This window comes from Myotis yumanensis, unplaced genomic scaffold, assembly GCF_028538775.1.
Source record: "Myotis yumanensis isolate MYYU_CA2020_CCGP unplaced genomic scaffold, mMyoYum1.0.hap1 SCAF_13, whole genome shotgun sequence".
NCBI classification, from domain to species: Eukaryota; Metazoa; Chordata; class Mammalia; order Chiroptera; family Vespertilionidae; genus Myotis; species Myotis yumanensis.
The window spans coordinates 17,280,717-17,307,850 of NW_027223764.1; the positions used below are offsets into that span (position 1 = coordinate 17,280,717).

A 27,134-nucleotide genomic window follows, 5' to 3' on the forward strand; every position below is an offset into this window, starting at 1 on the left:
CTCACCCTCCAATGCTCTGTGAATGCCTCCAGCAATCTCTGGATGACTGGTGCTTCCCCAGGCAAGCGGAAGGCTTCCAGGTAGAGGCGAAGAGCTTCATCCAGTCTAAGACCCTGAAAGCTGAAGGTGCTATAGGGAGAGGAAGAAGGATGAAGATGCTGAAGATATGTAAGCTACAAATGTTAGGTTCTCTATTAGCTACAGTTCTTCTAACCTTCTCCCTCTGGAAAAGAACAGGCTGAGGGTGCTAGCAAAGAGAAGGCATCTCCTGGCTATTTCTAACACAGACCAGCATTTGACAACTCCTAACCTTAGTATTTTTCATATCAGCGCACTCTTGCCTTTCTTGGAAATCTCATCCCCTGGGGCCCAGAACCTATCCTGTGTTCAGGGACCCTGCTCCATCCTAGCTCCCAAAGCTATCTTGCTCTTTTAGATCTAACAGATAAAAGTGATGGAAAGAGGAAGAGTGTGTGACCTGGGTCACTAACAGAAACTAATGGAGACTGCTTTTAGGGAAGGATGCTGTCTCTCCAAATGATCACCAACTATATCCCATATTTCTTGCAGCTTCCTCACCTCACAAAACTCTCCAAGAGGTCAATGTTTTTGCGGTCACTCACAAACTCTCCAATCATCTTCTTGTCCAACCGAGGGTTTTCTCGAAGCCATTGGGCTACCTCTGTATTGTCCATTGGGATGGTGAGGAGGCCTTTCTCCTGTAGAAACTGGATTCCCTTCTTTGGTTTCTGATTGAATTGCTCTGTGCCAGTGATCAGAAGCTGGAGAAAAAATACTAGAGGTATTAGAAACTGCTCTTCCCTTAACCAGATAAGGCCAGGCTGGAATTCATCATAGTCCACAGCTTGTTACCTAACAGTCTCCTAAAATGTGGTTCTAAGTGACTCTAGGGCTAAGGCTGATGGTTCTGGCCCTAGCTTTCCTCAGTCTTCATGTCTTATCAGAACTGGCTGAAGAGCTCCTTTTCACTCCTTTCCTGAGTGCTTAAGATGCATAGGACAGCCCATAGCCTACTCCATCTATAGGATCATGAAAAAGTAGAAGTGACTAGAGAAGGGTTTCTTTTCTACAGTTTTACAGCCACCCCTGGCATCTGTTTATGGGCAGCATCTTGTTTATAGCCTAGCTTGGTTTCCCCATCTTTCTTTGATTTTCTAGCTCTTGAGGCCCTGAGGTTTGAAGGAAAAGGTGAACTAACTATGATAACTTAACCTTTTGTCTGTCTACTCACAGCCCTGCAATCAAGGGCACACATAAACCAAAGTCATTTAGGCTAGCAATAAGAGGAAGAAAGGGTTAAACAGAAGGTTTTCTGTGTGTTTTCTTAACACACAGTTATTTGAACTTTACTAAAACACCAGGATTAATTTCAATTTCCCTTTATTGCCAATCATCACCCCAGAGCTCAAGATGACCAGACCAATAATCTTCAGGGACCCACATAATATCAGCTACCAGGGCTCTTGTGACCACCAGTAACACTTGACTCTTAGAACAGCAATTGTCCATGGTAGGCATGACTAACTACATGGCTTTGGAGTAAGGGAAGGACTTCAAAGGAAACTGGAGATTGCTGAAGTACCAACAAGTCCAAAGATTAGCCTTAGGAAATTGTACAATGAGCTGCTAGACTGTCTCTCATCTTCTGGGATAGAAACCCTACAAAGAACACTCAGACAGAAGTGGGTAGAAGCTGGGCTCTGGATACATCTGTATGTACCTTCTTTTTGTTTTTAATTTCAATCAGTTCCCGTGGATCTGGCAGGAGACAGGAAAATCGAGGTGGCTTCCGGGTAAACTTTTTGTCAGCTAGGAATGGGAGGAAGAGAGGGAAAAACCCATTAAGACCTCTTTTACCAGGAAGTGACTTTTGGAAATTGCTGATACATTCTACAGTGAAAAAGAATGCCTCAGAAATTTTCTTGTCCTCATCCATTTTCCACTTCCTTAGAGGTTCTATCTTCTAGGGCTCCATATGTCTTCTTTCCTCCCTCTGGGTTTGAAGGCATGGTAAACAACTAAGGTTCACTCAGGTACTACCCTAGGGTGTCTCTGTTTCCCCACCTCTGCTCTCCACCAGGACCCCCAGTTAATTGGGTTTAGGATTACAGATACCCAGTACCCACCGCCAGAGTCACCAGCTTCCTCCAGATCATTGCATCCTGGCTTCCCATGTTCTGCTGGCAGCCGCCCTCCACCTGGAAGATGCAGGCCTAGGATGTCTGGGGCCATGCCTACAGCTTTCCCATCGCTGGCTGCTCTCTCAGCTGGTAAGAGAGAAGAAGATAAGTGAAGACTTATAGAGTAAGTAAAGCTGCAGGAGAAGTTGAGTCCCTGGCCAAGGAGACCTGCATTCTCCCACATAGGTTGCCAGCCTTGAACAGGACAAACACAAGCTCATACAAACAGTCATTATCCCAGGTCGGCCAAGCATTAGATTATAGAATTTAATAAAGAAATTACCCAGTCACTTTCCTTGATCTTCTGTAACCTCAATCTCAAGGGGAAGTTTGAGAAGATTCATTAGAGTGGAGGGAGATACTGGGGGTGAGGGAAGGTAGGACCTGGAATTTTTAGGGACAGAAGTCCTATATCTTTTCATCTATATTTTATTTTCTCTCCATAAATAATTCTGTAAAAAAGCCAAAGTGTGGAGAAGAAAGGGTAAAGTCTGCTAATCTGCTTGCTTGGCCTGTGATTCAAACCACCAAACCTCAAAAACACAGAATATGGAGTACCCCAGAGGAAGTGATATAAGAGCAGGAAAAGAATTCAGAGTAGAGAAGAGATAAGCATAGAACCCTGAGATCCTCGAAGTAAGAAATGCCTCTTACTATTGCTGACTTCTCGGGTACCGTCTACTGCCTCATAGCTAGGTCTGGCAGCTTCTTTCTTCTCTTGCTGGGTAAGGTTGTTGAGGACTTTAGCCTGGCAGTGGGCTTCAGTGCTGTCAATCACTGTCAACAGGGCATCAAGAGACAGTAGATGTGTTGTATAAAGCTGACCAGACACAGGAAAGGCATTCTGGAAAGTAAATAGATCCAGTAGACTTGAGCTTAGAATACTTTACACTTAACTGATTCTTTTCCAAAAATCCCAAACTTCCTATAACTTCTACATTGAAATGCCTTTCTTCTTCCTGTTCCCCAATTCTCAAATGTTTCCCTCCCTGTATGTAGCTTTCTTACTACCACCAGAGAGATTTCCTTAATATAGCCTTCTTTCTAGAAGCCAGTGATAATGCTCAGCACCTTGGACAGCAGCTTGGTGAGGTCTTCAAAGAGGTTGGAACAGTAGTAGTCACAATCATAGTTGATATAGAGCTCAGTGACAAAGCTGGGGATGTGCCACAGCTGCACAATGGCCTCCAGTGCCATCTCCTTCATCTCATAAGGCATCTTAGGGTTCTCCATAGTAATGATCTCCATGAGCTTTTTGATGTACATCTGGCAATAACCCAATAATTGCCATTTGGGTGGGGAAAGAAGTCAAAATAGGAAGAAAAAGAATTGGACAGAAAAAATGTTAAACAGGAAGCAAAAGCCCTGCCAGGAGGCATGCATTAAGAGACACTTATATGGTGACCACACAATACAGTGTACAAATGATGTGCGGTGCACCTGAAACCTGTATAATTTTGTTAACCAGTGTTACCCCAATAAATTAAATAAAAAGACCCCTAAAAAATAGATACTTATAGCTATTCCATTCCCTAAATACATCCCCTCTTTTGGCCTCTAGCTCATGCCTGATCCGAACAAGTCACCTGTTGCCCTTTTTGTGCGATGTGAGCCGCCTGTCCTATTCAGAGGTCCTTCTTGCAATTTGGTGGCTAGGCCGGCTTGACTTGCCTGGCTGTGTTGCAGAGGGGCTGCTAGGCAGAAGGGTAGACCAACTCATGGTGAGGGTACCTGCTAGTCCTCATATTTGGGTTCTCCCATTTTATCGTCAGCCCATTTTCTCTAGGTTCCTTTTGATTTCTCCACTAAAGAGGCCAACCAATAAACCAAACTAGAGAGGCTAGAAGCACGCTCCTACAGAAGCCCCCAAATCTCACCCATGACAGTTAGCTGCACTGATGATGCCATATATGCATCTTCCTACTTTTCATCTTTCAAGGTGGAGAAACTCACCTCCAATTGGAACTTGAGGTGCTCCCTCATGCTCTCAAACAGTAGGAAGCACACCCGCAGGGAAGCAGCATAAAGGTTCATTCGCTCTATGCTGAGTAGCTGGAGATCAGAGTAGGGTAGGCATTAGGTTTCTGAACCTAACTATGGTTCAACCAAGAGAAAAGCAGGAGAGCAAACAGTGAAGTTTTCAATAAGGTTGTGCTCTGAGGGGATTCTATATCTAGTCATTCTTATATTTCCCTTTGGCTTCCAGAGTCCCCAGAAATTAACAGTCATCTTGACCATGACTACTGGCCAAATGGGGAGGGAGGTTCTTTTCTGGGTCCTATCATGAATCAGTCAAACCTCCCTGTGCTTCCCTAACCCCATGAGAGACCTTGAACAACAACCAGGAGCTCTGAGCCCCTCTAGAAATCCAGTCTTACCTCGAATAAGTGACGGCACATCTCATCCTTAATGAGGCCCAAGAGGGTTTGGCACTGGGCTATAGGGGCTGACTCAAGAGCCACTGTCAGCAAATGCAGTCCCATGTGGATCATAACCTCTGAGTTGTGTCGGTCATGTGGACTGGTGAGGGAGATGAGGAAGCGGAAGAGCTCTCGGATGCAGGGAAGACCATAGGGGACCAAAGCTGTACCTGGGAGAAGGCCAGGAGGGAAGTGGGACTCCCAAGAAACAACTGGCTTGATAGCTTGGCCTAGCTTGCCCTGCATTTTACAAGGCAATTTCAGATTAGTGACTTCAAGAAAAAAAAAAATTGTTTTCTTCTGGGAAAATAAGGAGTCTACTTATTTATTGAAGGGAGTCAGAACCGATGATCCTACTTTTCTATTAAAAGTCCCAAGTGCCCTAGCTGGTTTAGCTCAATGGATAGAGCATTGGTCTGCGACCTGAAGTGTCCCTGGTTCTATTCCAGTCAAGGGCACATGCTGGAGTTACGGACTTGATCCCCAGTAGGGGGTGTGCAGGAGGCAGCCAATCAATGATTCTCTCTTATCAACCATGTTTCTCTCTCTCTCTCCCTCTCCCTTTCTCTCGGAAATCAATAAAAATATATAATAAAAAAAAGTCCCAAGCTTTCTATTCTTCCCTCTCACTTCTTATTGTCCACCAAAGCCCCTCTCTCTATAAGTTAGGGAAGGGCTCCATCCATGCCAACAGCCCTCTGACTTGATTCCATTTCCCGACTAGAGCTTGAACTAGCAGATGCTACATGTCCAAGACAGTCTAGGCTCAGGCAGCTTAGTGGATTGGATGGGGGAGGTGAACAGGCAGAGCCTACCTAAAGGTACTCACCTTCTTTCTGGGAGGACTGTGTAAAGCGCACACCTCGGGGATTGACGTAATCCATGTCATGTACAGAGGCAGAATCAGAGTGGTCAACAGGGGATGTGCATTCTTCTAACACTTCAGGGATAGATTCCACCGATGCTGACTGGGCCTTTTCCACATGGGCCCCTTCCTGCTAGGACCAGTAGCAGGGGGATATAGAAGAGGGATGAAACAAGAGCAACTCTGAACTTACTTTCCTGAAATATCTGTCATCCAAGTGTGTCTAATGGATTTCAGGTGTAGGGCCAGCTTAGTGGGCTATGAATCAATGGAAGGAATATGATGGACTCAGAAAACATGTCCTGAGGAATCATTGACCTATAATGATTCGAACTCTCGAAGCAATAGAGGCTCTTATAGGCTTGAGATTTGGATCATTATCTTCCAGAAAAAGCCACAGGCAGCTCCCTCACCTTTGCCAAGTACTTCCTATCTGTATGCATAACTTGATAAATCCCATGAGCTAACTCTCACAGTGAGTCATATCATAGGTTTTCTAGGCAGCACAGCTATTTCTAGGAAACGGGGAAGAACCCACCCTATCCCAACCATCTTTTTAGCCAACGCCTGGATAAAGGATCTAAAGGATCAAGCTAATTTCCACAGTGGAAGACTGGAGAGGGGGCTTTAGAAATGAAAGCCATACCTGGGAGTCAGGCTGCTCAGGAACCCCTAGCTCACTGCTGCCAGGCTCTGTAGCTGTGCTGTACCCTGAAGAGCCAGGTTGCTCCAGGTCAGTGAGGTCCTCCTTAGAAGTGGTCTGGGAGGAGAACTCCAGGCCACTGTCTGTAGAGGGGCTGACCACTGCTGAGGCAGCTTCTGAACTTGCAGAGGAGATAGGAGTGGGCACATCAATGAAGGGCATGCCACCTGCCAAGCAAAGTAAGTGAGGCTTAAAGAAGAGACACTCTGTGGGAAGCATGGTACCAAACTGGTACCTTTATGGTACCAGAACTGGTACCTTTATGGTAACAGAACTGTTCTTAGACTGCATACTAATCTCTGTATACACTGGTCTCTACAGTAGTCAGAGTTCCCCTGGAAGGAGAACAAACTGAAGTCACTGCCGAATTTCTAAATGGTCGCTGTCTGTTCTTGACCTGGAGTTTCCCATTTTTGCTCTCAGCAGAAAGAAACCAAAGCCCTTCAGTTGGCTGGTCTTCAATGTCAAAATCCCTGAGAGAGAGAGAGAGAGCCCTGCCTGTTTTGCTCAGTGATTAGAGTGTCAGCCCACAGACCAAAGGGTCATGGGTTCAATTCCCAGTCAAGGGTACGTACCTTGGTTGGATCCCTGGTCCTAGCCCGGGTAGGTATGGGAGGCAACCAGATGATGTGTCTTACCAGTTGATGTTTCTCTCTCCACCGCCCCCCCCCCCCCCTTCCTCTCTTCCACTCTCTCTCTATTTTAATCAGAAGAAGCAACCCAGGGCACTCACCAGTGAAGTTAGAGGATAAGGTGGTTCCATTGGAGATGGGTAGCTCTGAACCTGGTGTAACTTTGGTCATATGGCGTGGGGGCCGAGGGGATCTCTTCTGTTTTTTCCACTTGGATGAATCACTCATGCCTCCTGCTCTCATTTTCAGCTGGAAATATCACACCTCATTAGCACTAGTATTCAAACTAAAACTTTATCCCTAAAATCTCCCTTCTCTTGGTTCTACTTGTTCCTAGAAAAAGCCTATACCCTGTATCTGTGCCAAAGGAAGAATCTACACCATCAGAGTACATTCCTGCTCCTCTAACCTGGCTTCTACACCGGGCACTTTGCAAGTGAGCCTGACAGCCTCCATGTGGAAGGTTACATTCTGCTTTTAGGTTGGTCATTGATAGGGCCCAGCTCTCACACATCACTTGCTTCCCTGAGTCCTGGGTGGCAATCCTGAGACCTAGATGGTGCCCAACCCTCCTGCAGGAAGGATAAGGGCAGGGACTCTTTTGCCTGGAGCTTTACATCTACAGGTCCTAGACTCTTGGGCTTTCCTCCTTAACTACCTGCAGAAGTTGCCTATTCCTAGTTCTTATCCAATTATGAGAGCCTACTCCTTCCCAGCCAGACTCTTAGCTATTCTGTTGCTTCATGAACTGGGCCATACTCCTCACTGTATGGAATTTCTGCATCAAACTGGTCAAAGGCTCATTCCTTGGAGTTAAGAAGGAGGGACATCTCAATTGGTTTGTGGAATTAAGGATCTAGGGTCATGTCATGCTGTTGCTCTGTTCTCTGCTACTCCCAATTTTTATATATCAACTAGAGGCCTGGTGCATGACATTAATGCACTGGGGGGGGGGGGGCGGTTTCCTCAGCCTGGCCTGCACTCTCTTGCAGTCTGGGAGCCCTCGGGGGATGTCCAACTGATGGCTTAGGCCCGCTCCCCAGAGGAGCGGGCCTAAGCCGGCAGCCAGACATCCTTAGCACTGCCGAGGAGGCGGGAGAGGCTCCTGCCACCACAGCTGTGCTCGCCAGCCGTGAGCCTGGCTTCTGGCTGAGCCACCAGGGGGCAACTCCTGCACTGAGTGCCCCCTGGTGGTCAGTGCACGTCATAGCAACTGGTCGTTCCACCGTTTGGTCAATTTTCGGATTAGCCTTTTATTATATAGGATTATTATATAGGATGAGACCTCCTGTCCTTCTCACTGTGGGGTCTTTCTAGATGCAATTTTATATTTTCAGATGGTAAGGCTACTGATTTCTTAGGCTCTTGCTCCATTCCATTTCCCTCTCTCTTGCTATATTTCTATTCTTCCTATAGCTTCCTTTTAGTCACAAAGGAAAATCTCTATCATCTATTGACTATTTTAGGATATAAGTTTTTACGCACTTTCTCCACCTTAAGTTCACAGTGACTTTGTTTAGGCCCATTTTGTTTTCCTAGTCCTGATGCCTTCTCAGTTAGGATTTGAAACCAGTTCCTCTACAGAGTTACACCAAACTGTTCCTAGACTGATGGACCATCTTGAATTGGGCAACAGCAATTCTCTTCTGAGAACCATCAGAATGACTCTAAAGACAGTAGAGGTACATTTCCTCCCCGACTCTTTCTAAAGGCTGAATATATCTATATTATCCTTGGCCTGTTCAATTCCTTCTGATATTTGGGGAATAGGCTCTCTTCCTCAACTTTCCCCAAGTTCTCCAGAACCTGGATAACTTTTGATCCCTTACTTAGAACGACATAATTCCTCCTTCCCTACCCATAGCTTCACCCGTAAAGGAGAGAAGTCTAGGAGCTGAGCTCTGCCCCTAGCTTTTAGTAACATAGCAATAGCCTTGCATGGTCACTTCCTGTCTATCCATCTCCAAAATGCCTGTAGTCATATGCCTAGAATGGAGCTTCAAGTACTCTGAGCACTGTGGCTAAGCAGGAAATACGATACTCTCTCCAGGAACCATGGAGGCTCATTTGGGTCAAGTTCATGGGGGAAAAATGTTCTGGAGGTAAGAACCAGCCAAACATAAAGATAGGTAAGAAGCCCAAGAGGTCAATGAGGGAAAGTAAGAACCTCCTGGCTTTGTTTGCAATTGTCACTGAGCTCCAGAAAGTACTATCATCTGGATCTACTTTTATAAGATATCCTTTCTCCCCAGGCAGCTCCTCCTACCCATTTCAGGAACTCTAGGTAGTCCTACTTCCACAGAGAAGCCAGTCACTCATTAATATTCCTTCCCACAATAGGATCACTTTTTCCTGTTTCCTTCTCTATCCTCAGCAAAGCTAGCTCCAACCTGATCATTTCAGTGAGTGTTCTCTGCCTCCTGGCTAGAGTAGGGACAAAGAGGCTGCCAGTTCTCACAAATGTCTCAGCCCTTAAAAATTATAGCCGTGCTTCCTGTCCTAAGGTGCTAAGGTAGGGGGTGGGCAGGAGATGTTCATGGGACCCTCACCATCATATTCATATAATTCTATATTACCAAAGGACAGTATAAGCTTTACAAAGAAATGGTAGGTCCTAAATTAATAATTATGGCAAAATACTAGGTAGCCAATGAAGAGACCTGCAACTTGAGATTAGGCAAGCACACACATGGAACTTGAGGCAATGCATGCAAAAAAAAAAAAAAGGCCTATGGACTCTCCAGCTAGGTATACACACATACACACACACACACACACACACACACACCTTTTTATATTCAATGATCTGGATGTCCAAAACCATATTGCTAGCATGCACACTATTATGATAGATAGCCTAGACAGCTCATACCTCCTTCTCTCCCTCTTCCTCTTAAGGGAGGGATATGGATATTAGAGTAATCTTTAGCTTGGGCCTCTCCACTAAGCTCCCATATATCTTGACTTTTAAAGGATAGAGGGCATCTTTGCAGATCCCAAAGTTCTCCCAGTGTCCTGGACTATCCTTGCATCTGGCTCCTTTTCATCCATCTAATCTTAAACCTTGGAAAAGCCTCTTTAATGGTAACAAAAAGTAAATGAATAAAAGACCCCAATTAGATGGACTACCCTTTCCTTCCAAACCAAGTTCAGGTATCCAGATAAGAGTCAAGGATTGTGCTTAAGTTCTCTATACCAGCTGTGAGACAGAAAAAGAGTAGAAAAGGAAAGGGTTTTACTTGGAGGTCCTCAGAGTTCCCCTAGAAATGGTAGATATTAAGCCTCCCCACAATATATCAGCAGGACCCAAGTTCTCTATCTAGGCTCACTATATGACACACATCACAAGTTTAAGGATTCCTTCCGCCTCCAGGCAACTAGATGCCCAAGGAAAATTATCAATACTGCAAAGCTACAAACACATGCAACTCTTCCAAAGCCATGCTGTGTTACTAAGGAGGGGTAACTTGTGCTCTAAACAATGGAAATGGGACCCACATATTACGTATAAAAAATAAACATTTAAATAAATAAATATAAAGGGGAGAAAGGAGAGGGAGAGGGAGAGAGACCTTGAGGTTCTTAAAGAGTAGTACCCTCTCTAACTGGTTCAGGGCTTTGGTCTGCTCCCCACTACTTAGCTCCAGTTTGTTGAGGAGACATGGAGAAATCTGTGAAAGACAGGCAAACGAATGATTTAAACAGAGTGAAATAAACTCAGACACAAGCCAACAGGGCACAGGGCAGGAATGGGGATGGATGGCAGGGGAGAGGGGAAGGTCAGGTGCATGCATCAAACAGCCAAGGGTCATCTCCATAGACAGAACCTCTTAGGGCTGCAAGCAGAATCTTCATGAGAGGCCTGTGAAGTCCAGGGCTTCCATTCAAGATAGAAAGAGGCCATTCTTCTGGCCACCATTCTCTTCTACCAGTTTGAGAACCTTCTGATCTGGAGTCAGGCTTGATTTATCTCATCATGACAAGCATGAGCCCAGTTTAATCTAGCATTAAAGTGGGATTTGGGGCATAGACTCTCTAGGCCTTTTAACCTGCTGACAAGGCTGAAACCTGAGGGGATGGTAGGTCTTTCACCTTTACCAACATATATTTTTAGCCCAATCTGATGAGCTTCATCCAGTTTTTTAGGAAGGACTGGCTCACCAGCTTATGTAGTAGGATCAACAAGATAAGCTGGAAAGAAAAGGCTGGAAGGAAAGGTATCTGGGAAAGAATACATTTCTCACTAAAGTTATGATAGCTATTTCTAGCTTACAAACAAATCTGTCTACGCAAAAGCATGTTTTTGCTAAGCAAGGGTATCCAGGAAAATTCCCATCCAGGGAGATCAAGGTTTGGATGAGGGACAGCAGATCATACCTTCTTCATGTTGGTGCCCACATAGTTCTTGGGTTCTTCTTTAAACTGAGGTAACCTATAGTACAAAGAATCCCGCGGACTGTCATTAGGAATAATAACAATTTTCCCCCTCCATGCCGGCCACAGCCCAAAGATGCTCTGGGACAAAGCATGCCTGTCTCTTAGAAATAGCTACGAAGGAAGCAAGCTAATTTCACCCTTTTCAAAGCTTCATCAAAGAGCCACAGGATTTGGGGGATGTATGATATAGACACTTTCTAAAAAAGAAGGTAGACATCAGGGCAAAGTAACTAAGTGTGGAGCCTCTTTTCATCCTTAAACTGACTCCTACTCCTTCACTTGGCAAGTATTGCTGAAAACCACAAGATGGGGAGAGGGCAGTCAATCAAAACCCCAGGAGATGGCATAGGATGCAAAGTAAAAGGCAGGTTGAAGTTCTGAAACCTGGAAATTGGAGCCAGAGGAGTAAGAAACTCTTTAAAGCAGAGTCCAGGGGCAGATCTAGTCTGCTGATAATAAGGATTATTATTTATAGATCCGAGAGCAAAAAAAAAGTCCCAGGAAGAGGCTTAAAAAAAAAAGATTATTTTTTAGAACAATTTTAGGTTCACAGCAAAATCAAGTAGAAGTTACATTGATTTTCTGTATAACCCCTGTCTCCACATATGCATAACCTATCCCATTATCAATATGCCCTGCAGGGTTGGGGGCTTTAAAACCCTTACCTCAGCTCTTCTCAAAGTTATTCTATTGAAAGGAGGTGCAGGAAATAGAAAGCTAGTCATAGTATGAAAAGGCCTCCTAGGACCTAAGTTGAGGGCCTTGACTAGGGTAACCAATAGTCTTGGTTTGCCTAAGACTGAGGGATTTGTGGGGATGTGGGACTTTCAATGCTAAAATTGGGATAAACTGGGCAAACCAGGATCATTGGTCATGCCAGTCTTGGTCCTTCCTCACAGAAAAGGGGCTGAGCTCTAGGAGCTTGGCAACCTGTTCTAGGCTCCCTGGACTTTGGCTTCCTCTCTGGGTTCTCTTTCCCAGCTGCTACCTGTACACAGACACAAGTCTGGGAAGCAGAAAGAGGTCTGTCAGCCTAGATCAAATATCCCTCTGCCTCCTCCTGAGGCCAAGCCAGTTCCCTCCTCCTTCTCCCTTGATTGGTAACCCTGGGCCCAGAGAAGTACCCCCATCCATAATCCCATTGGCCTCTGATGTGGCTGTAGGACTGGCCAGGTCCCTGAAGTGGCTGTGTAGAAGCAGGCAGGCTCAAGAGGCCTGGGCAGCAGGGCTGAAGCAAACAGCAGCAGGTTTACCTTGTGAAGAGCAGCTGCACCATGTCTACGAGAGTGTGCTCTGCGGATTTTCTCAATAACTCTGCACAGGCAAAAACAAATAACACAGGTGTCATTACTTGCCGTGCTATTATCAGGAGGCTTCTCAGAGCAGACTCCCCTCCAAACCTTGTTTACCAAGGATTATGCCAAACTTATTAAAACCAGCTCCATCCAGCTCAGGCCGGCAGCCATAACTTCACTGGCCCACTAGGTGGCACTACTGAGTCAGAAAAAAGGGGTGCAATGATTGTGTTCTTAGGGATCTTGGCTGATGTCAATCCCAGAAACCCCAGGGGAGGGAGATTTGGTGCCTGGCCTGAGTTAGTCAGGGATCTATTCTAATTCTTGCTCTGGCACAATGGGCTAAGTTCTCTATTCTAGCTGCAAAACAAACAAGTCAAGTACAGAGAGAATTCTAGACTCCTATGGTCCACAAGGTAGGTGATGGAGAAATCCCAAGTTTTCTGTCTCTCTGGGTTCAGGGACAGCATCCTGTAGTCATACTCACAATGGCCCTAGGAAAGGTGAAGGGCCCAATATTCAAGCACCTACCACTGAGCCTCATTTCAAAGCAGATCCGGAAACAAGACTGCATAATCTCACATACAGATTCATTGGTTAAGTGGGCACCCACTGGGGTCAGCAAGAGAGTCCGCAAAACCTACCAGGAAGAAAGAGGAGATACTGTGATAAACAACGCAGGCAAGATGAAGGGTGTACCTGAGGGGAAAGAAGCTACCTCTTGTTCTTCTAGTCTCCTATGGAAGCACTCGGAGTGAGAAACAGAGGTTTGCAAGAATGCTGATCCTGCTTCAGTTTGGCAGTGGGGTCTCCCAGAATCTTGTCTTGGAAACTGTGTCTTTACTCTGTATGACCCTGACATAGTTCAGAGCTCTTTCCAGCCCTAGCTTACAAGCCCAACAGATGGATGGCACAGATACAAGCTGCCAGAGATACAAGTGTATTAAGGGCTTCCGGTATTTGATATCAATTCATTCAAAGCTTTTAATTATTTTCCTTAGAAAAAGCTTTTACTTTGGGTACCCGAGCTGCTTGTTTGGAAACAAAGTAGCTCCCTAAGCCCCAGTGGAGTCAAAACACAGCTTCATGCTGCCGGCAGACTGGCAGACTGGGGTAAGTAGAGCCAATGGCATCAGCTCCTGGCCATTAGCCTAACTGCTCTTCCCCTCCATTTACCTGAAGGATTTTCATCAGGACAACCTCATCGCTGGCAGGATCCGTGCCCACAAAACGGGCGTGGGTGACAGCATCTGCCATATTCTCCATGCCCTCTGCTGTGCCCTCATGAGTGGGATCTGTCCAGTGAAAAAGGAAGATTAAATGATGTGGAGAAGAGAGAAAAAACAAGACATCCTGTCGAGGAACTGCTTGGAGACTTTGGTTTTCTCCTCTTCAGTTCCTTAATCCATGGTTCCTTGGGCTACCTGAGAATTTTAGCCTATAAACGACTTTAACAAGCTCCTCAGCACAAACTCCACTGTGTCAAACAGTGATTCTCAAACTTAAGCATATGTCAAATCATTTGGAGGGCTTGTTAAAAATATAAATTGCTGGGCTCACTCTCAGAATTTTTGATATAGCAGGTCTAGAGCGAGGCCTGAGAATTTGTGTTACTAACAAGATCCCAGGTGATGTTAACACCGCAGCTTAGGGGACTACACTTTGGGAATCACTGGTGTAAAGCTACTCATTTCACAGAGAAAGGGACAGGAAATATGAGTTCTTGGCCCAGAGTAAGGGCCGAGTAGGGCAAAATCTTTGAATGCCAAGGTTGAAGCCTTTCTTTTTTCATGTGTTTTCTTCAATACATCCCTCTCTGGTTGCTTTTGGAGTTTTGTGTTCAGGTGCCACTGAGAAGGGAAGTAAGGGGAGGAAATGGACAGTCACTGCCACTAATATTCATATCTGGGTGCCACATTACAGCAAATCACAGACTTCTTCCTGATTTGGTTTCATTCTTACTTAAAACAATATGACACAGAGCAAGAATCCTGTTACCAGCTTAACTAAACAGGCATTAGGAGAGAAAATGGACAAACTAAACAGGACTGAGAGCTGGCTACTTGAGGAGTAAGAGAGAGGGAGAATTTCAACTGTGAATAAGATAAAGGGAAAAGCTAGAGGTCAATCAGCACCATACTGGAAGCTAACACAAATGTTACCAAGGGGAAAATTCTGTTCCTTTCATGTGTTAAATGTCCACTAGGAGTAGCCAAAGAAATGGCCTCCCCCAAGGCCTACAAGGGTCCTGAGAACTATCTGGATTGTCCTTAAATGGGGAGCATAAGTAGAAAAAAAGGGGTAGGGACATGACAAAATTTTGTGACTGACAGAAAAGTTACTCTAGAGATAGCATGATGTAATACAGGAGCACCTTCTAGTTTTAAGTGGTAGGAATTGTAAGAAATTTTTATCATTTTCTCTATCCTGTTATCTGAAATTATCAGAGTTCTTGAGCCTAAAGCTCAGGGGATGGCTAAGAAACCAGAACATTTCCCTTGCAACAATGAGCCAGAAGACTTTCATTAATTATAAGTAGTTTTCATCTTTCTTTTCTGTCCTGGTTAGTCTCTGACACTTAGTCAGACTGCTTTTGTCCTACATACAACATGCCTTTACTCAGCATCAGGAGTGGCTACTTTAGAGGTCATGCAGAAGGAAGCCAATTTCATGATATATAGTATACGGGGTAAACCAGCTCCTTCTATCACCTCTACTCTCCTTGTTTCTCCAAATCAACACAGAAAATCTGAAGGCATACCTTGCCTTATTGTGTTTCATTTTATTTCACTTCACAGATGTTGTTTTATAGAAATTGAAGGCAAGACCCCTCACCAGCAACAATTATGATTTGCTTTATTGCAGTGGTCTGGAACCGAACCCACAGTATCTCTGAGGTATGCCTGTACACTCAAGGCCCTTGCCTTAATCCTCTCTCAGCCCTGCCAGACAGTCCTTTTTCAGGCCTCCAGGGACCTTTCCTTGCACAGGAAATCCAGGTCCTTCTCAGGGTCGCATGGTGTTTCAGAGCTCAGTAAATGGCAGCCTTGCTCCATCTCATAAGGCTCTTGGGGGCCCAATTCTTCCCCTCCTTCAGAAATCTCCCTTATTCAAGTAGTGTAAACTCTTTATTTAAAAAATATGTTTTTAATGATGTTAGAGAGAAGGTGAAGAGGTGGAGAGAGAGAGAGAGAGAGAGAGAGCAAGAGAAACATTTATCGATCGGTTGCCTTTTGTATGCTCTCCGACGGTGATCAAACCCACAACCCAGGCATGTGCCCTGACTGGAAATCAAACCAGCAACTTTTCAGTGCACAGGATGATGCTCAACTAACTGTGCCAGGCTCTATCGATCTTTTGGTAGCCCTTATCCTCTGAGCTTGAATGAAGTAGTAAGAGTGACAGGTCTTTAACTACAGTAGACATGGCCCACCAGTAAGGCAGGCAATCAATGGCACAAATCCTGGTCTGGCAGCTGTGTGGGGCCAAATAAAAGGCTGGTCCTTGGAGTAAGACCTAAAATAATCCTAGAAGTCTTGGGCCACAGAACTGAGGGGGTAGTGTCTTCTAAAAAGGCAGCCTAAACAAAGGAGTGTTTGGCTTGGACTCACTTAGCAGACCTTGTGTTCCCCAGGACCCATTCCTTAGAATGTCCTTCCTTGGCCACTCTGGAGCAGACTACAGGGAAATTTGCCAATTTCATCTCCTTTGCCTTCTGGCTTTCATACACTCCTTCCTGCTCCTTTTCTCATGCCCACTGCAATCACCACCTCCAGCATTTTCTTTTCCCACCACAGGAAACTCCAATGACCAGCTGGCTTGAGGTCTCCAATGACCAGCTTGTCTGCCAAGTCCAGGAAGGGGAGAGAGTTACATCAACAGGAGAGCAGGGAAAAGACACAGAGGGCAGCTGCTGGAGGCTGTGAAGAGAGATGACCTGCAGGTGGTGCTCAGGACAAGGCTGGAAGTAGCTGGGCCTGATATTTGCATAGGAAAAGTATAAAGCTAGGACTAGGGTGCATGGAGAGGCTGGTGTGCCTATTCAGAAACTACCTGACACCCAGGATTCCTGCTGAGGATCTTGAATATGTCAGCTAAGCAAATCCAACTTCCTAGAAAAGATAAACGATTTTTTTTTGCCCTAAATTGAAGGCCATTTTTCTTTTTGGCTAGCTTCAGCCTGAGCTTCCTCTTTTCTTGTCTTCTTAGAATCAAAGACAGCAGCCTGTTTTCTATGCTCCTTACTCTTGCACAAGGGCTGTCAATAGGGGAAAAGAAATTCAGGATCCTGAGTGACAAGACCAACTAAAAGAAATTCAAAAGAGACACCATAAACAAATTCAGAGATAAACAAAAGACTGGATAAAATAATTGGGCTATATTGGGAGAAAATATTTGCAATACTGTGATAGACAATGGGTTAGTATCCCCACTATACAAAAAACTCTCTCTTTCTCCCTCTCCCTTCCTCTCTCTGAAATCAATAAAAACATATTTTAAAAAAAGAAAGAAAAAGGAAAAAAACCTATGGTATTCTTTATATATTTATATACATGTGGAGAAAGTTATAGAAAGATTCAAACCAGTCTGTTAACATTATTTACCTAAGGAAAGAGTAGCACTGAGAAAGATAGAGGAGAATCCATTAACTTTTCTTTTAGACACCTCTTTATTGTTTATCTTCTTAAAATAAGCATGCATTACATTTAAAAAATAACTTAAAAATAAACCAAAAAAAAAAAAGAAAAAGAAACCAAACCAAGCCCTAGGTGGTGTGGCTCAGATGCTAGGAGAGTCATCCTGTACAATGAAAAAGGAACCAAACCAAACCTCTAAGAGCACCCACCAAACCCTTAACTCCCCGCAAAGCACAAAGAAATTAGAGTCCCAAGAAGCCTCTCTTCTCTCCTCACTTGCAAAACCTAAATCAATTAGCATGATAAGTAATCAATAATCCTATTTCTCTTCTACAAGGAAACGGATGGCTGGGAAAAACTTTCCAGTATCACCAGCTCATTGCCTACAGCCTGACCAGCAGGAAAGGCAGGAAATGAAGTGCTTATGGTCATCCAATAAGCCTGGTCTCTTACCTATGAGTGCATAGGACAGGAACTTGTTGACAGAGGTGAGCGCCAGTCCAGTGATAGGCCCAGTGGTATCTTCAGAGCGAATCACTTCCAGAAATGGACGAAGGAATACATTGGGCTCAATTTCTGAGAGTTCTGCAAGAAAAGAAAGAGGAATGAACAGGTGCCATCTAACAAAAAGCTAAACTCTAGAAAAAGGTCCTTCTTATTTGTGTCATGAGGCTCGAGTTCTTAGTCGCCAGAGCAACATTATCATGGTTTTGAAATTAACAATAAAATGGGTCATATAGATTTTATGTTATGTATCTATTTCCACAATTTTTAATTCCTTAATATCATCAAATATTGCTGGGTCAATTTCCATGTCCATCCTCCCTATTGATGAGGTAAACCTCATCTTGGATACAGCCAATATGGTCAAAGAAATCCTGGGGTGAGCTGCTGTTTTTGTCTTTCGCTGTTACGATCAATCACTTTTCTTAGAGATAAAGAATGTATAAGCACATCTGAGGAAGATGGGGGGAAACCTTGAGGTTTATAGAACCTTGCTAAAACAAACAAACAAATATACATACATACATACATACATACATACATAAATCTAACAAGAACAAAAGGTTATACAGTCCCTACCCATGGAGGCAGTTTGTAATTTTGGATGGTCCTACGACCTAACCTCTCTCCAGCCTTCTTTCTGCCTACAGCAAGCAGAGGGCTAACTCCCCTGAGATGAAGGGGAAATTCATAATCTTTATTTTACAGATGAGAAAAACAAGGCTCAGATAAAATAGATGATTGGCCCCCCAAAATTATACAGCTAATACGAAGCAGAGCTGGGATTTGAATCCAGTCAATAGAGTATATGGTTGTAAAACCATTACATTTATTCTACCTAATTACCAGCATATACTCCTGAATTTAGAAGGTCTAAGAAGTTATACTACACTGGACTTGCTCCCTACCCTACTTTGCCCAGGGTTTAATTTGTTTTTCTAGAGTATGCTGTGCTTTCATCAGTCAAAGACCAGCTCCCTGAAAGACTTCCTAAATAGGCCAGAAAGATTTAGGGACAACATCAAGGTTGCTCACCTTTAGAGACAAAAGAAAGCTAGGCTTCCTAAACACCTTCATTTTCATGCAAATGCAGGAGCTTCTTCCCACTCAATTCCTACCACCACCACCCGGTGGGTAAACACTCCCTGGGCCGGCTGCTCCTCAGATTAATGCTTTAATTAATTGGCAGATTGAGTAGCATTTTCCAAGCTTGTCTGTTCAGTGATCACATCAGCTGTATAAAACCTGCTTCTCATCCCCCACTACCCCCACCTAGAGATGTACAATTCGCAGAAGAAAAACCTTTGTGTGTGTGTGAGTTGGTAGAGTGTTGAGATGCAAGGAATAGAAATATCTGGAAAAACTGAAAAATATAAAACATTTTTTCTTATCTTAATAATCTTAACATTTTAAATACTTTTGAAAAAGCACATTAAAAGATTTAAAGTAATCTAGAGTTGCTGCTTTAGGAACACAACTGTATTATATATGATTTGGTCTTTCATTTAAAATATATTTGGCATAATTTGAAATATAAAAGTCTAGATGGGAAAAAACCTTTGAGAGGTGGGATAGGGTACATTTCTTCTGAGCTTTCATACAATTGCTATTATTACATTGCTTCATGTCTTCGTTCATAGTGAAAGACCAGGGCAATTTTATAGCCATGATTTGATACTTTCAGAGCAATGTGTATTCTGCCTCTTTAAAAAAAAGTTTTTAATTTTGTAAAACTGTCTCTTTTGGTATAGAGAGTTCAACAAATTTTAACGCACACATAGATCCCTGTAACCACTGTCGCAATCAGGATATAGAACAGTTTCATCACCCAGAAAACTCCTTCTGTTCTCCCTTTGTAGTCAGTCACACCCTTTTCCCCCACCCCTAACCTTTGTCAACCACTGACCTTTTCTCCATCACCATAGTTTTATCAGGAAGTTCATATAGATGGGATCATACAGTATGTAACCCTTTGAGACTGGTTTCTTTCATTCAGCATGATGCCTTTGAGACTTGTCTAAATTGTTGCATAGACCAACAGGGCTGCTATAAACATTTGTGTACAAATTTTTATGTGAAGAACATTGGTATCTCAATGTGGTTTAAATTTGCCTTTCTCTAATAGCTAGTGACATCAAACATGTTTTTTGTGTGTGCTTATTTGCCATCCATGTATCTTTTTTGATGATGTGTCTGTTCACATCTTTTGCCCATTTTTAAATTGAATTGTTTGTTTCCTTACTGTTGAGTTTAGAGACTTCTTTGTCTATTCAGGATAATGCAAGTCCTTTATTGGCAATACAATTATTTACAAATATTCCTCCCAGTCATCTTTTTAATCTCTTAACAGTCAGCATCTCTCACAGAACAGACATTTTTAAAAATATATATATTTTATTGATTTTTTACAGAGAGGAAAGGAGAGGAATAGAGAGTTAGAAACATTGATGAGAGAGAAACATCAATCAGCTGCCTCCTGCACACCTCCTACTGGGGATGTGCCTGCAACAAAGGTACATGCCCTTGACTGGAATTGAACCTGGGACCTTTCAGTCTGCAGGCTGACGCTCCATCCACTGAGCCAAATCGGTCAGGGCCAGAACAGACATTTTTATTTTTGATGTAGTCCAGTGTATCAACTTTTTTCTTTTGTGCATTTGGTATCTAAGTACTCTTTGCCCAATCCTAGGTCACAGAGATTTTTCTGTTTCTTCTAAAAGGTATACAGATTTGCCCTAACTCAGCGGTTCTCAACCTGTGGGTCGCCACCCCTTTGGGGGTCGAACGACCCTTTCACAGGGGTCGCCTAAGACCATCGGAAAACACATATATAATTACATATTGTTTTTGTGATTAATCACTATGCTTTAATTATGTTCAATTTGTAACAATGAAAATACATCCTGCATATCAAATATTTACATTACGATTCATAACAGTAGCAAAATTACAGTTATGAAGTAGCAGCGAAAATAATTTTATGGTTGGGAGTCACCACAACATGAGGAACTGTATTAAAGGGTCGCGGCATTAGGAAAGTTGAGAACCACTGCTCTAACCGGTTTGGCTCAGTGGATAGAGCGTTGGCCTGCGGGTCGGTTTCGGGCACATCCCCAGGAGCGGGTGTGCAGGAGGCAGCTGATCGATGTTTCTCTCTCATCAATGTTTCTAACTTTCTATCCCTCTCCCTTCCTCTCTATAAAAAAATCAATAAAATATATCTAAAAAAAAAAGGTATACAGATTTATGCTTTTCATTTACATCTATGATTTACTTTGTGTTAATTTTTATATAATGTGTGAGGTTTAGATAGAGGGGTTTTTGTGTGCATATGGATGTGCAATTGTTCCAACACCATTTATTGAAAGGAATTATCCTTTCTCAATTGAGTTGTCTTTGCCTTTGTCAAAAATCAGTTGGCTATATTTGTGCGAGTCTACAGACAGTCCTTGGGTTACGTTGCCATCTCTCATTTAATTATATGTAAAAAAATTCTATCATTTCGATGTATGTACACATGAACTTTATGTTTTTTATTATTTATTTACCACAAGTAAAGGTCAGGAATTGTTATCTTTCGTTTAATTTTTTTACTGTTTCACTTCATTACTGCTGTGTATATGCTCCATGTGAGTGACGTAGGTGCTTATGTAGTGGGTTCCAACTTACAGCGAAAATCGCGTTATGTCACACCTCACACCGTAGGAATGGATCTCCGATGTAACCCAAGGACCTACTGTATTCTGGGTTTTCTATTCTGTTCCATTAATCTTTGTGTCTAACTCTCTGACACTACCACAGTCTTGATTACTATAGCTGTATTCTAATTCTTAAAATCAGGTAATATAATTCCTCCAACTTTATTCCTCTTTTTTCAATACCATTTTCAGTATTCCTTGGCCTTTCCATTCCAATTAAAAATTTTTATTTATTGATTTGAGTGGGGGGGCAGATGGAGGAAAGAGAAAAAGAGAGAGAGAGAGAGAGAGAGAGAGAGAGAAAGAGAGAAAGAGAAACATTGGTTTGTTGCTCCATTTATTTATGCATCCATTGGTTGATTCTTTTATGTGCTCAACCTTGGCATTTTGGGACGACACTCTAACTAACTGAGCTACTTGGCCAGGGCTTTCCATTTCAATTTTAAGATAAACTTGTCTGCATTTACAAAAAAATATTGCTGGGCACTTGAGAGGAATTGCATCAAGTCTATAGATCAGTTTGGAGAGGAATGATAACTTTAGTATGTTGTGACTACCAATCCATGCATGGTATGTCTCCATTTATTTAGATCCTGATTTCTTTGATCAATGTATTATAGTTTTCAGCATACAGGTTCTGTATATGGTGTATTAGATTTATACCTAAGTATTTAATTTTATTTGGCGTGTTTTTAAATGGTATTATATTTTAATTTCAGTTCCAGATGTTCATTGTTAGTATACAAAAATAGATTGACTTTTGTGTACTGACCTTACTAAACTCACTAGTTCTAGCTTTTTTTTTTTGGTAGATTCCTTGTGGTTTTCTATATAGATAATTATGTTACCTGCAAGTAGTGACAGTTTTATTTCTTCCTTTCCAATCTGCATGTCTTCTATTTCCTTTTTTTGTTTCAATGTACTGGCTAGGAATTCCAGGACTCTAAAAGTAGACATCTTGCCTTATTTCCAATTTTAGGGTAAATGCATTTAGTGTTTCACTGCACAGTATGATATTAGCCATAGTTTTTTGTAGATGTTATCATTAATGAATGTTATATTTTGTCAAGTGTCTTTTCTTCATCAATTAATAAGATCATGTGGTTTTTCTTTTTTAGAATGTTAATATGGTAGATTTTCAGACAGAGAATCAGCCTTGGATTCCCAGGATAAATCTCACTTAGTTTTGATATATTATTATTTTTATACTAGAGGCCCAGTGTACGAATTTGTGCACGGGTGGGGTCTCTAGGCCTGGCTGGTGACCAGGGCCGATGGAGGCTGTCTCACCCAGTTCCAATTGGGGCTGGGCTGATCAGGGCCTGCCAGCCAGGGGGAGGGACAAGAGGAGGGACCGCAGGAGGTTGTCCGGCCAGCCAGGGGGAAGTACTGGCCAGGGGGAGGGACTGCGGGAGGTTTGCCAGCCAGCCAGGGGGAGGGACTGCAGGAGGTTGGCCAGTCGCGGGAGGTTGGCTGTGGGAGTGCACTGACCACCAGGGGGCAGCTCCTGCATTGGGCGTCTGCCCCCTGGTGGTCAGTGCACATCAAAGTGACTGGTCAACCGGTCATTCTGGTTGTTCGGTCATAACGGTTGCTTAGGCTTTTATATATATAGATATTGCTAGGTTTGTTTTGCTAATCTGCTTCTTTTTTAATATATTTTTTATTGATTTCAGAGAAGAAGGGAGAGGGAGAGAGAGATAGAAACATCAATGGTAAGAGAAAATCACTGATCAACTGCCTCCTGCATGCCCCCTGCAAGCCCACAACCCAGGCATGTGCCCTGGCCTCCCGGTTCACATGTTGATACTCAACCACTGAACTACACCGGCCGGGCTAATCTACTTCTTAAGATGAAAGAACTCAATATAGCATTGAGAGGCTTGGCGGGGACAGGAGTAATACCATACAGAGTCTTGGAGAAAGTCCCATGGAGAACTCTCTGGAGGTTCTGGGTGTGATCCTCATACAGTATACAATCCAGTAAATGGACAAGCGATCATTAGTCTCTTTCCTACCAATAGCCAGGCATGTGATACCCAAGCTTATCTGTCAAATTAGGCAGACAGAATCTGTGACTGCCAAAATACATTAATTTTAGCACTCCCATTCTATGAGTCAATGCTTTATGGAGACAGTGATAGAAAACTAGAAGGGGTGGACTTTTTAATGAGCTTACCAGGAACCTTCACTATCACCCTCACTCCCCCACCCCTCCATAAAAAGAGAATCATGTATATGAAATTAACTTTCCAGAGAGAGTTTGATGTACGCAGAATTGGAGTTTTGCTCTCTAGGTTCAACTGCTGATTGCCAGGAATATCAGAGAAGCTCTCACAAAAGCAACTCCTGCAGATTTTGGTGGTGGAGGGACATAGTAGGGGAGGTTGTGCTCCGAGCAGGACACCACTAGTAAGAACATTTCTAATTTATAAACACATAATTTTTAAAAACCCTAAAATTTATATTCATAATCTGGTAAGATGTTTGGATAGCCTTCTAGAACAGTACTTCTCAAACTATCTGTGGTGAAGGGCCAGTTGTTGTTTTTTCCTTTATGCAATCCATTGCAGACCTATAGTTTTATAAACTACAATAAAATGAATTACTAGAAAACAAAAATTAAAAAACAAAGACATAATACAAATACCACTTTTTTATTATTAGAATCAATATACATAAAGTTACTCTGTCAAGATGTTATAAAAATTTCTAAGTGCTTTCTCTCAATTCCTATATATATATCCCACTCTGTACCAAGCAGCAGTAGTTTGTGAACCTGATATGGTTTACAAATTAAACTTTGAGTAATAGTGCTCTACAAAAATAAGCCCTAATTTTCAAGAAGTCATGCCAGAAAACCCTCCAAATCCTATGATTATTATAGTTAAAATAGGCACTAAAAATAATTTATAAAGGAGGTAATTATGATTTAGGAGATTCAGTAAATTTTTTTTCAAATATATTTTTATTAATTTTAGAGAGAGGAAGGGAGAGGGATAGACAGATAGAAACATTGATTGCCTGCCTCCTGCACACCCCCTACTGGGGATCAAGCCCGAAACCAGGGCATGTGCCCTGACTGGGAATCGAACTGTGGTCTCCTGGTTCATGGGCCAGCTGAGCAGGAGGTTAAGTAATTTGTACAATTCCACAAAGTCAGTTAGTATTGGAACTAGGACTAGAAGTTGAGAGCACTCAATAAAAACATGAGCTTTAAGTAGGGTTCAAATCCCAGTTCTGCAATGTCATGGCTGTGTGAGAGATACTTAACTTTTCTAAGTCTGTATTTTATCACCTGTAAAATGGGTGTTAGAGAATTTTTAAAAATTACATTTAAAAATAAAGAACAACAGCCCTAGCTCATTTTTCTCAGTGGTTAGAGTATTGGCCCATGGACTAAAGGGTCTCAGGTTCAATTCTGGTCAAGGGCAAGTACCTCGGTTGCAGGCTTGATCCCTGGCCTGGTCAGGGCGCATGTGGGAGGCAACCAATCAATGTGTCTCTCTCATATCGATGTTTTTCTCTGTCTCTACCCCCACTTCCATTCTCTCTAAAAATCAATGGAAAAAATATCCTCGAGTGAGAATTAACGAAAATAAATAAGTAAATAAATAAATAACAACAACTAACATTTATTGAGCATAGATTATATGCCAGGTACTGCACTCAGCAATTATATTCATTATCTCATTTGATGCATGTGAAACATGTGGTACAAGTACATGGGATAAATTAAATGTGCAATACATATAACTAAGATATTATTATTCTAGTTTTTTAACTCTAGAATCCCAGTCCAATTTTCTTAATAGTGCAAGGTACTATAAGTTTGGTTTAAGATTTAAGTAAATATCTAAAACTTCAAAGGTGAGCCTTCTACCTTTGATTATTAAATCTTAAAGGGATACAAGTTAAGGATGTTATTTATATATGGTACAATTTGAAATAGCTTCTAATTTATTTCACTCCCCATTTTTATTGAATTTATTGGGGTGACACTAGTTAACAAAATTATACAGGTGTCAAGTGCACAATTCTACAACACATCATCTGTACACTGTATTGTGTCTCATCACCACATGAAATAGCTCTTTTAATTTCTGAGGGTTTCAGCTTTATCCAAGGTCTATATACAAGTTGTCAGAGAAAGGAATAGGCTTTCTTTTTAAAATGAATGATTTAAATGTTCACCCTCCTTTTAGAAGAGAGATAATTAGCAGCTACCATTATTGCCTTGTGCCATAATACGTGCTACGCAGTTTATAAACCTTCTCTGTTCATAATTACTTCCATTTTGAAGATGAAAGTGAGACTTGGAAAGGTTAAGTAGATGTACCCACTAAGATTATATAACTAGCAAGTGGTGAATATAGGAATCAAATCCAGACTCATCTGCCCAGTGGGTGTGGCTCGGTTGGTTGAGTGTCAGCCCATGTACCAAAAGGTCACCAGTTCGATTCCCAGTTAGGACACATGCCTGGGTTTCAGGCTTGATCCCAGGAAGGGGGCGTGCAGGATGCAGCCTCTCTTATCCATGTTTCTATCTCTCTCTTTCTCTCCCTTCCTCTCTTTCTAAAATCAATAAAACGTTAAAAAAAATCCAGATTCATCTGATCCCAAAATCTGTTTTCCTAGCCATTCAACTCTATTCCTTCCTATGAAGCCAGAACAGATAAGTTTCTGGTTTCTACCTCCTGACTCAGCCTGCCTGGGGCTGAGATTCAATTGTCTTGATCTTCTTCAGAAGCCTGAGAAGAGCTGCTTGAGTTCTTCTGTGGAAAAGTGCCATAATGCTGCTCATAGTAAGGAGGCTGAGTAATTTCACAACCAAGGAGACATCTGACACCCCTGTCAAGCAGCCAAACTCCCACCCTGGAAGGCTGTCAAGCTCAAGGCACAAATAGTCCAGTACACAGAGAGTGCAGATCAGGTAGAGGGGTGCTCTGAAGGTGACTGGTTCATGTTCTAAGATGGAAAGAAAAAAAAAAGGAATGGGTACAAAAAAGGGTAAATTAACTCCCCAATGGAGAAAGAACACTTGGGATACTTTTACTACTAGGCCATCAAACACACACACACACACACACACACACACACACACACAAACACCCGCTTCTAAAATCAAATCCAGGTCTAAAATTTTGGCTAGTGAGTGCCAAATAAGAACAATTACAACAAGAATTATTAAACCGTTTCTGGAGAAGCCCATAGGCCACTTCAACACAAAGCAAAGTAAAAACCCATTAGAGATGTCTTGGTGGTGTTCTGCTCAACACCAATGAGCAGGGAACTCAACTCCCTATATTTTTACCACATTAAAACAGAGAAGTCCCTTAAGCCTCCTGTCTTCTCAAATGATAAGGTGAACTGTACATAAGGGGATGAATCTTGACACTGTTGTCTCTTTTCACATCAGAGCTGTCACCCTCTCCAATAACCTGTCAGAGGCCTCATCACATGGCATCAAGCACTGCCCTTAGACAAAAGGGAACACTCTCTTCTTAGCCTACACGGGGGCAGTCACCATCCTTCCAGGAGGCTTGTGTTGTCCAGCCTGCAGCAGCCCTTTCTCATCTGGCTAGCATTGGCCTGGCACATTCCTGAGCCAAAATGCACACATAAGCTGCTTTCCCTGGTAGCGAGGCTCTTCACTCCTGAGTGCTTATCAAGGGTGGTTGGGCATTCTCAATTGCATTACGCTGACAAGGAAAAAGGCCTGTGGTATATTATTTCAACACA

The 27,134-nt window shown here is 42.7% G+C and overlaps 1 protein-coding gene across 9 annotated transcripts in view; it reads right to left on the reverse strand.

Moving 5' to 3' along the window:
* GBF1 (golgi brefeldin A resistant guanine nucleotide exchange factor 1) overlaps positions 1 to 27,134 on the reverse strand; it is a 127,079-nt gene that overhangs the window by 13,238 nt on the left and 86,707 nt on the right. For 3 of the 9 annotated variants that reach the window (XM_070432423.1, XM_070432420.1, XM_070432418.1), the window contains exons 4-20: positions 17,644 to 17,775; positions 13,730 to 13,848; positions 13,085 to 13,193; positions 12,512 to 12,572; positions 11,199 to 11,253; positions 10,394 to 10,492; positions 6,923 to 7,070; positions 6,133 to 6,356; positions 5,451 to 5,619; positions 4,580 to 4,791; positions 4,155 to 4,253; positions 3,273 to 3,467; positions 2,856 to 3,045; positions 2,148 to 2,288; positions 1,742 to 1,830; positions 580 to 782; positions 6 to 129 (exon numbers count right to left, since the gene is read on the reverse strand). In XM_070432423.1, coding sequence (XP_070288524.1) covers positions 6 to 129; positions 580 to 782; positions 1,742 to 1,830; positions 2,148 to 2,288; positions 2,856 to 3,045; positions 3,273 to 3,467; positions 4,155 to 4,253; positions 4,580 to 4,791; positions 5,451 to 5,619; positions 6,133 to 6,356; positions 6,923 to 7,070; positions 10,394 to 10,492; positions 11,199 to 11,253; positions 12,512 to 12,572; positions 13,085 to 13,193; positions 13,730 to 13,848; positions 17,644 to 17,775 — 2,369 coding nt within the window. The remainder of the gene's footprint in view (positions 1 to 5; positions 130 to 579; positions 783 to 1,741; positions 1,831 to 2,147; positions 2,289 to 2,855; positions 3,046 to 3,272; positions 3,468 to 4,154; positions 4,254 to 4,579; positions 4,792 to 5,450; positions 5,620 to 6,132; positions 6,357 to 6,922; positions 7,071 to 10,393; positions 10,493 to 11,198; positions 11,254 to 12,511; positions 12,573 to 13,084; positions 13,194 to 13,729; positions 13,849 to 17,643; positions 17,776 to 27,134) is intronic. The other 6 variants (XM_070432419.1, XM_070432421.1, XM_070432424.1 and 3 more) reach the window with 3 other exon arrangements.